The 10,578-nt window shown below is 38.3% G+C and overlaps 1 protein-coding gene across 1 annotated transcript in view; it reads right to left on the bottom strand.

The window, feature by feature from the left end:
* Nucleotides 1-7,329: 7,329 nt before the first annotated feature.
* Nucleotides 7,330-10,578, bottom strand: part of LOC143859174 (TPR repeat-containing thioredoxin TDX-like) — a 7,064-nt gene continuing 3,815 nt past the window's right edge. Inside the window, exons 4-6 of the mRNA XM_077369867.1 lie at nucleotides 8,839-8,961; nucleotides 7,704-7,826; nucleotides 7,330-7,578 (exon numbers count right to left, since the gene is read on the bottom strand). Coding sequence (XP_077225982.1) covers nucleotides 7,438-7,578; nucleotides 7,704-7,826; nucleotides 8,839-8,961 — 387 coding nt within the window. The 3' untranslated portion in view covers nucleotides 7,330-7,437. The remainder of the gene's footprint in view (nucleotides 7,579-7,703; nucleotides 7,827-8,838; nucleotides 8,962-10,578) is intronic.

Raw genomic sequence — 10,578 nt, 5'->3', positions numbered from 1 at the left:
CCGTGGTCTGTGTTTTTTTCTCACCAATTTTTTGACAATTGGGTCTCTTTCGTTTCATTTATTCAACTTTTATTTCTTCTTACGGTTTACCTAACATAAATTTCGATAGGAATGCTAAACTAAAGGCTCGCTCGGAAAATCCAAGCTGCAAGGGTACCTCATTGGATCCAAGTAACTTAAGTTCATTTATAATAATACAAGATTAAAGGTATGATAAATAGTTAAATATGGTTGAGTGACGCGGATCTAATGGGCACCCTTGAAGCTAGGTTTTTTTTGCAAGGGTGCCCTTTGGTTTTGAAATTTCTCAAATTCAATCAAAAGATTAGTCTCAAAAAAATCCAATCCGTGCTGGATCATTTGATTGAATAGTTGCCTCAGCTAATGACTTGGATCTAATGGGACGCCCTTGCATCTGGGTTTTTGGCAAGGCACCCTTCGGGTTAGCATTCCTCAAATTTTAATCAAAAGATTATGGAGAACAATTAGGCAGGTGGTTAGCATTTGAATAGGCTTTAATGTGCGATTTTTGGGTCGAATAGGGATATCCGTGTGAAATCAAGACTCGTGGTCTTGTAGAATATCATGAGGTGACTCACATGCTTTGCTCCCATCCCGGACCAACATCACATGCCATGTGGAAGTTAAAGGACTACAAAAATCAATGGTTCAGTTTTTTCTTGGCCGAACCCTAAATGCGGTCGTGTTGATGGATCAAGGGCCTAGATCATTAGATCGAGGGCCTAGATCATTAGATCAAGGTGTTCATAATCGCATTTGGCCAGATTTATGGTCTCTGTTCAGATAATCGGATCTGATCTGAGTGTGTCTTGGTAAGGAGCCTAAGATCACATGTCTTTGTAGCAATTTCCATCTAACCTTTCTGTGGCTTTTTGGATCTTAGATTGTTTTACTCAATTACTCCCATTTTACGTTGAAAGAAACAGAGCCTAAGGAAAGGATAGGGACATCTACCAGTAGCAAGCCCACCTAAGGCAGGTGTTCTAATGTCTTCAATGACCAATTGGGTGGCTATGCCCATTGTATGGATTGGTAGGATGTCACATCTGATGACTAGAAACATACCATGTGTATGGTAAAATGGGTGTAAGTTATATCTCCAGTCTCCACCATTTCCGCCATAAAATGTGGCATACATGTGCAATAACTACCTCAATAATCGAATACCATTGTTCTAGTGAGCCACACCACCTAAAAAATCTTGATTAGTTGGACATTCTTGGTCATCTAATCAACCTGCTTACAAAGTGGAACTTCGAAAAATCTATAAATGGATGACACAGACATAGAAACCTCCATAGATTAGAGGGTTAGTATCATCCTATGGAGATGATTTTTGGGCCATGGCTTACTTAAGTCATAGCCTAACAAATGAATGATTTGGATCATCCAATAATAAGGGCCCTACCATAAATTTATTTTATTGGTGAACTTGCTTGTACATGGGGACACCATATAAAACTTCTTCATTTTCCATATATGGTGCCCAATTTCAAAAAAGTTTGAATGGAGTTTTTCTCTTCTTTCCCTTTCTTTTCTTTAAAACCCTTCATGCAATAACTCCTCCCCTTGAAAAGTATACACAGAAGCAAATCTTATGGGTACTGGAATTATTTATAAATAGAAGAGGATTGGATTTGGACTTGTAAAGAGTGTGGATTCCACACCTTTCCGTCATGGTTCCCATTCCTATTTCTTCCTTTTTATTTTTATATACACCTAACGATTATCTTTATATTAAATAATTCATAACTAGAATGGAAAAAAGTAGGGACAAATAGAATCTCACGACTCCACTACACCAGAATTTTCATCTCCTCTTTCCCATTCATGATCGGAATATTGATTTAATATAACGGGGCGGGGCCGGATGTTGCATTCCGCGTCCCCGCTTCGGGGATGGCGGGGAATCCCTGTCCCCGTCCCGCACAAAAAATTCTCACCTCAAAAGAGCTTTCTAACGCCCATAAAAAAGAAAAAAGACAAGCCGTCTTTGTGCATTTATCAAAATATGGTAGTGCCAATATCACTAGCCTAAAAGAAATATTTACGGTTAACAAAAAAAATACTAAAACATTACTAAAATAAGAGGATATTGATAATTTCTTGCATATTAAAACGGGGCGGGCAGGTCCATTTCCATCCCCACCCAGTCTCCACTTCGGGGAATTTTTTAAGTCCCCGTGCCCGCTCCAAGTTGGGGAATCCCTGCGCAGTGCGGGGCGGGGCGGATCCCCGTTTTCACGGGTGAAATTGCCAGCCCTAGGGAGGGATCTTAGTGCTAATCAAAATACATAGTATGGTACTGATATTCTCCTAATAAAGAAAATCTTAATATATTAATATTTGGTATTTCTTCCTTCAATATTACATACATAGTAATTAGAGAAATGATATCTACATCGCCAAACCCCAGCTTACCTACCAAAAAAAAAAAAACGAAAGAAATGATATCCACCCTCTTTTGTTTTGGTGGGTAAGCTGATGATATCCACACTCCTGATTTAATAATTACACTCCTATTTTTTAACTTTAAACCTCCCTTATAAGTTCTTAAAACTGTTGCAATTTCAGGAAAAGCTATCAGCAACAAATCAAAAAAGCGGATCTTATGAATAAAAAAAGGGAATGTGTAGGGTGTTAGTGGACCCTGATTGTCCAATGGATCCAAAGGATTAGAATGTTGGGCACAATGTGTCTATTCATAACATTAAAATCTCTAATAAAAACAGGAAGCAACATTTCAAATTCACACTTTTTTCTTTTGATGATGATTATCCTCCCTCTTTGAGTTTCTTCTCTCTTCTCTCTTCTAACCCTAAGCCCTAACGTAAACATGACTTGTGACACTTAAATTAGACGGTCCCAATCAAAATGTATCATGATCAAGAATTTAAATATAGGATCCGAAAAGCACCCACAATTGATCCGACCAATAAGTAATCTGAAAGGACTGTGACCAAGATATAGGCCGATCTGACCCGAATTGGATCCATGGTTGACACCACTAGGAGTGTGGCCACCATAATTATTCTTGAAACTATACACACTGGGGGTTATGCTTGAGATGGACTGCTTCTTGTTTCAGTGATCTTTAGAGCTCTAGGTATTGTATTCTACAGTGCTGCCGCTAGGCAGAAAATTGTACTATTGTTGTTTCAATTTCCTTATTTTAGGCAATTTGTATTTCAATATAGAATTGGAAAAGTGAGGCATAATAAAGTAATAAACATCTTTTCGAAAGAGAACAAGAGATGCAGTTCCTCAACAGATTGCAGGGCTGGGATCATCCTATAGACATGTTTTTTTGGGCACTACCTATTTACGCTGTGGCCCATCACATGGACGGTTTGGATCATCCTGTAGTGTGGTCCGTACAGTACTTTTTGAAAGTTTCCGGACTATAAGGCTTCCACCATATAAAAACTCAGAGAACAAAAGTCAGTTTCTTTTTAGCATTTTATGAAATCTTTGCCATAAGCCAAAATAGTAGGATAAACACTTTTGGTTTACAAGCTGTCTAAGAGAGGGCCGACCAAATGGACCATGAGGATCATCTAAGTCCATCTTCCAAGTGAAGAATGGAGACAATGGTGCTAAAACGAACCACCATCTAAATAGTGAAATTTAGCTTGATTAATTCATCAATAACCTATATATTATATGAGAATAGAGTTCCAAAGGTGTCACCTCATATAGCTTATATGAGGTGGCGCTCACAAAACATAAGGGGCCCACATTTTTGGGGCGATCCAAACCGCTCATTTGAAAGGCCCTTAGATGGATATGGTGCCTATAAAAAATCAGGTCCATAGGATCATCCAAACCCTTCCATTTATGGAGGTTAAAAATATGCAAATTTATGGAGGTTTATACCCATCAATTTCAACCTCCACAAATGGAAGGGTTAGGATGATCCTATGAAATTCATTTTTTGGGCACACCCTATCTATGTGAGGACCTATCAAATGAATGCTTTGGATCATCCAAACAAAGTAGGCCCCTTATGTTTTTAAGCGCCACCTCATATAGCTAACCTCATATAAGGTATATGAGGTGACACCTTAGGAACTCTATTCTCATATTATATATAAAGGAGTAATCAAAATGTTCTTTGGCTTTCCATATTTTTAAATGGAGATTCTCAAACCCAAATGTATTATTTAGAAAGCAAAGATGCCTTGGTTGATTAGCAAATAGGGGGAGTGAAGGTTTTGAGGGGGTCATAATCAGAGGGAAATGAGACCCTCTAAACTTTATAAAAATAAAGAGAAAACGACATAAGTAGAAAAGTTGTTTCACTGAAGGGGAATGATTCAGTTGTAGCGATATGGCTCCGTGGTCCTTCCCCACTCTCTTCATTCTACGTGTGTTGTTTGGCTTTTCCTCTTTGGTTGGGCACATTTTGGACTCTTTCTGTGTGTACATTTGGAACATCTCCACGAGTAGAGCCCTTCTTAAGTTGTTATGAACCCACATCATGGCTGTACGATGGGGGTGACCCAATCAAAATGGGCAATGATAAGGCATTCTCCATTAAGGGCCTGTATGGAAACAACAAAAAATTAGGGAAGTGATATATTTTTGCCCCTTTTACTCTTCGACACTAGATGGGGCTGTCCCAAGTAAGAAAAATAGGCAAATATATCGCATCCCAAAAATTATTCTATAGAATATTCGTGGGCCCAGTTGAAAAGGAGAGGCATAGCTAGAGGGACGGGGAGAGACTTGATGAAACACAAGTGTAGAGAGAGAGAGAGCATGGAGAGAGCTTGGTAAATCCCTAAAAACAGTGAAAAATAATAGGCTCCTCCCATCTATCACAACTGACCCCACTAAAATTCCATGGAATATTTATTTCATGGGTGCCAAACATGTCCTAAATGATTTTTGCTAGTGTATAGATGTGGTCATGCAAGTATGTAATTGTGTTTAATTTTTATTTTTTTTACTTATAATAATTTACTGCTGAGATGGAACTATCAACAAGTATAGATCATTGAGTGGGATCTTTTTGTTGAAATTAAGAAAATAGCATGTACATGTTTTGCATGTGAGTGTTTGTAAAGCATTTTTGTATTCATTGATGAGTTAGAATTCCAAGTTAAGAGCTTTGCTTGGGTTTGAGATTAAAGCCATGTATGGGTTCAATTACCATCCTAAGCATTTAAATACACGTTTTCCTCATTTCATACCAATCGTATGCATTAGGGATATAGGGTGACAAAGAGAACTCCTCAATAAATTTTTTAGGCCCTGTTTGGACCGCGGGATTTTGCTTGAAAAGTTTGGAAAATATTTTTTTTTTCCCTCTGTTTTATGACCGACGAAAAATGCGAGTTGAACCGATGCATTCTATTGAATCAAATCATTTAATTTTTCAGTTTGAAAGTAAGAGATTGGGGAATGATATCACCCCACCCTTCCTTTAACGTTATTCGTCAAGTTTTAAAGGCAAAGAAAAACCTTAAAGGGGGTAAATATATCCTCAACCAGTGAACCATTCTCACAGAAACTGTTAAATGTGGGGATTTTATCCGTGGGGTGGGGGGAATATCTTTTCCCTAAGAGATTTTATCTATAATATATGTATGCGTGTATTCCCAAGGAAATACACTCTCAAAAGTGTACAATGGGCTCTACTCATTTGGATGATCTCAAACATTCATTTAATTTGGGGGTGACCACCAAAAACAGAAACCTCAACCATTCATTGAATTTGGTGGGACCACCATAAACAGAAACCTCCATAAAATGACGGGTTAGGATCATACTATGGAGATGAACTTTTAATGCACCACACATCTATTGTAGAGGCAAGCAAATGAATGGTTTAGACCATCCGAATTTGTGAACCCGACTTGTATTTTTGATGTTCGTATTTTTCTTTTAAAATACAGATAGACAACATATAAGACAGCTGTGACGCCAATCATGCTGTACGGCTCAGAATGTTGAACCAATAAGCAGCAGCATGTGCATAAGATGAGTGTAGCGGAGATGCGAATGCTTAGATGGATGTGCAACCTGTTAGATCGAATGAAAAATGAAGACATCCATAAAAAGGTGGGGGGTGGCACCAATTGAGGAGAAGATGAGAGAGCACCGCTTAAGATGGTTTGGGCATATCCAACGTAGGCCTTTGAATGCTCCAGTGAGATGAAGTGACCCATACCAAGTTGATGGAGTAAAAAGAGATAAGGGTAGACCGGAAACAACTTGGGTAGAAATGGTGAGGAAGGACTTGAGGGCTAGGAACATAATAGAGAACATGACACTGGATAGGATAGAATGGAAGAAAATGATCCATGTAGACGAACCCAACTAGTGTCAGGATTAGACTTAGTCAATTTGAACTGTGTAGATCCGTTCACTTTCTTCATGAAAATTTTCTAAAGGATTCATTTAGCCGACCGCAACTAGCTTGGGACGAAGGCTTAGTTGAGTTGAGTTGTACAGGTAGACAACAAATAAGAACACGTTTAAGTTTACAAATCTATAGACCATTTGGATACATGGATTTTATAATCTAGAATTTTACAAGCTAAACCTGGATTTTATAATCCATGATTGTGAAATCAGGTTTTAGTCAATAAAATCCAGGATTTTACAATCTTGGATTATAAAATCCATACATCCAAACGGCCCCGCCATAACATTGATAACATTTTTGGGTGCCGTTGGATTGTGGAAATTATGAATTGGAATCAGCATCCCAGATCAATTTAGTCGGATTCTTGCATTTGGTTCAAATAATGAATGGAATAAGGGGTGGAATAGGTGGAAGAATTTACGGCGCTGGAATAGGTAATGTTGATGTCGATACTAATTCCTGATATTGACAGTCCAAGGGCACCCTTTGGTTCCAGGCCACGACTCATCCAATATGGTGGGTTCTGAGGGCCATCGTAGTGCTACCGTTAACACTTATGCATGCTCTCTTATTTTAATAATAGCACTCCTCTATTTCCTTTGTATTCTATTTAGCTTCTAAAATAAGTTAATGAAAGTATGGCCGAAATCTAAAATTCTGGATCCAGATTTCGGTTGAGACCGAAACTGAAACGTACCAAAACCGAAACTTCCAAGATGTACAAACTTTCGGTTGAAATTATTATTATTATTTTACAGAATTTCGGCCAAGATGTACAAACTTTCGGTTGAAATTATTATTATTATTTTACAGAATTTCGGCCGAAATTACAGAAATTACAGAAATTTCATCCGAAATTTCAGCCTAAAAAATCGACACTTCAAGATTTTTACTGAATTTTGGCCAAAATTTCAGGATTTCGGCGAGGTCCGAAATATAAAACCTTGAATGAAAGTAGCATTAAAAAAAGGGAGTCCAATATTATTTGATTACATATTAGAGATAGAAAGCAGATTCATTCAAGCTATAGCAAGGTGTTCATTCTATTTCTCATCTATCATGTATTCTTCAATCTTCTTCTTGAGATCCTCTTGCTGAGCTCCCACCACCCTATCTACTTCCTTTCCTTTCTTCACTAAAACGAACGTGGGCATCGCCTCCACTCGCCATTCCTGAGCGACTTCCTACCATCCAAAAAGAAAGAGGTTTAAGCTTTACAAATGAAGAAAGGGTTGCCAATATAAAAATAGTGGGGTGTAAAAACAAGCTCATTCTCTACCAAATGAAAGGGAGGGTACATCGTATATACCTTCAGCTCATCTACGTCAATCTTCACAAACACCACATTCGCAAAAATCTTAGCAAATTCCTTCAACACAGGTTCCATGAATCGACAAGGCCCGCACCACGACGCCGAGAAATCGATCACCATCTTAATCAAAATTCAATCATTCTAGTTAATAAGAAGCAAAATCTAGAAAGCCCAATTCATTCCCATTGATTAGAAGTAAAACGCAGAACACCCACATCATTTTCATTGATTAGAAGTAAAATCCAGAAAACCCACATCATTTTTTTATGGGTAAGCTGGGTCAGGCGGACCCCTACGAGTATATTAAATAAAGAAAGATGTTAAATAGCAGGAACAATACCATTGTCCAGTACTTGGAACAATGCCTAACGAAAACTGCAAAACAGCTAGGGTCATGAGTCATGAGACCCTTGAAGACAAGCTAAAAACAAGCAAGAGAACATAAATACGCGAGTTGGATTTGTGCAATTGGCGAGACTCGGGACACACATGATCCCTAAGGAAAAACCCCATACTCAGAAGAAGCCATGTTTACTATGATCCAGGAGGTCTAAAACCCACATCATTCACATTGATTATAACTAAAATCCAGCAAAAACCCACAACAATCTCGTTTATTAGAACTAAAATTCAGAAAACCCACATCAGTATCCTTGATTAGAACTAAAATCCATCAAAAACCCACAACATTCTCGTTGATTAGAACTAAAATTCAGAAAAAACCGACAGCAATCTCGTTGATTACATATTAAAAAAAACATTCTCATTGATTTGTTAGAATATGTGAGATCCAGTGGTTGGATTGGATTAAGATCTCACCGTTGGATCATCCTCGAGGTAGATTGGGCAAGTTGATTAAATGGGGTAACTTAGATAAATTAGTCAACCTAATTAGATTAACAATTAGGTTTGATTAGGATGATTCTCTCTTTATATCTTTTCATAATTACTCCTTGTTTTTCTATGCTTATGTTTTGAGTGTTCTCCATAAAAACTCATTATAGTCTCTTTTCAATTCATCCAAAGTTTAGTGAAATTCCTAAACTTATCATGATTAAAAATAAAACCGAGAAAAAAATAAATTACAAGACAGATGGTCAAATTTAAGATTGATAGAGATAATGAGATTCACCAGTTGGGTAGTGTTCTTGGTAGAGTTGAGGTGGGTATTCCAGCTGGCAGCTGAGTGGAACGAGAGAATGCGAGACGATTCTGTGTCATTACCACGCATGGAAGATAGACAGGAACCCATTTTCTTATTCCTTTAACGCTACTCGATCGAGCTTAGATCGATCTCAATCTCTCTCTCTCTTATCTATGCAGTACAAGAATGGTGAAAGGGTAGGCTTTTATAGCCATTCAAAAGAGAGAAAGAGAGAGAGAGAGAGAGAGAGAGAGAGAGAGTAGGCTTTCAATTCATAGAGAGATGTGTTGTGTTTTGCAGTAGGAAAAAGAGGAGAAGCAGATGCTCTTCTTGATATGGAATTTGTTTTAATGAGCACTTAGGAGACATTGGGAATATATCTATAGGATATGATAAATTCGCACCACCCTGTACACCCCTGTAACGTTAAAAAAGCTTTAAAAGTCCGCCACGGCGCCACATACTTTAACGTTAAAAGGGGTGCGAATTATCCTATAGAGTGTGCAAATTTATCATCACCCTATATTTAACTAATTAAGTGGTTCGGCTACTTCGATTGCTTACAGTTTCTGTGAGAATGGTTCACTGCTTGAGGATAAATTCACCCCACTTTAACGAATACCGAAGGGCAAATATCATTTCCCTTTTTATATAAGAAAATGCTTACAAGAAAGTTGCTTTTACGATCATTTCTAAAAGACACTAATTGATCCTATTTCTGCCTGTTTACGTGACTATAGGGCTAGCCGAAATCCATCGAGAAAATCTTGATCGGATCATCCTATGCCCTTGATCCATTGAACCTCAATAAGGGTTCCGATCAGAAAAGCTAGACCATTGAATTTTATAGTCCTTTATATTATGCATGGGATGTCTGATCTAGATGGGACCAACACCACGATGAATAGCCTCTTGATGTTCTACAAGATCAACAATCTTGATCTTACCTACATGCCCTCTTAGAAGAGACAAAGACTGGCTTTTATTGTTGACGGTAAAAGTGACTTTCTGCATAGTTCGCCGGGCCTTGGTTCAGTCTACTCCCTCTGGTGTGGATCTAGCTGGACCTATTTGTTTCCAAGAATGGGAGCAGCCACTTTCATATTCCACTAACCAATTCGTACAGTCTAACACTTGAACTCAAGCAATTTTCTCTCTCCGAATGTGGGTTGATTCTTATTTTGTTCACCTTCAATTGTCAACAAGAACATGACATGCGCTATGAGCGGATGTGATTCATGCAAAATACATGTGCATCCCCCTTTGTGCCCCCTTGCCCGAGCATGAACTATGTCCAAACAAAACCCTTGTGGAACCAACTGTTTGAAACTACTCAAAGCAAAATACATGAAACAAAACTGGAATACCATGCACCAAAGAAAACCGTTGCAGGAACCAAAGCCTCATTGGCTCATTTAGAGAAGATGACTTCGACGAGGCGGAAGAAAAATGGAAACATTGTCATGGGGACTACTTTCTTGGGAGGAGACCATACTATGTATCTCTAAAAAACCATCCAAAGAAAATGGGAACTCATTTAAGCTCATAGCTGTACCAAGTGGATTCATCCTTTTTAAGTTCATGAATGAAGAGGATTGTACTAAGGTCCTTGAAGCCCCCACCACAACCTATGGAGGTCGTGCCCTCATCCTCCAAAAATGGATCCCTCACTGCTCTATGGAAAGACTAGAACTCAACACCATCCCTATTTGGATCAGATTCCCAGAC

Source organism: Tasmannia lanceolata, unplaced genomic scaffold (genome assembly GCF_043159265.1).
Source record: "Tasmannia lanceolata isolate RefF3 unplaced genomic scaffold, GAP_Taslan_0.1 ptg000003l, whole genome shotgun sequence".
NCBI classification, from domain to species: Eukaryota; Viridiplantae; Streptophyta; class Magnoliopsida; order Canellales; family Winteraceae; genus Tasmannia; species Tasmannia lanceolata.
The sequence above is the reverse complement of the archived record's forward strand: the minus strand, read 5'-3'. Positions and strand labels throughout refer to the sequence as shown.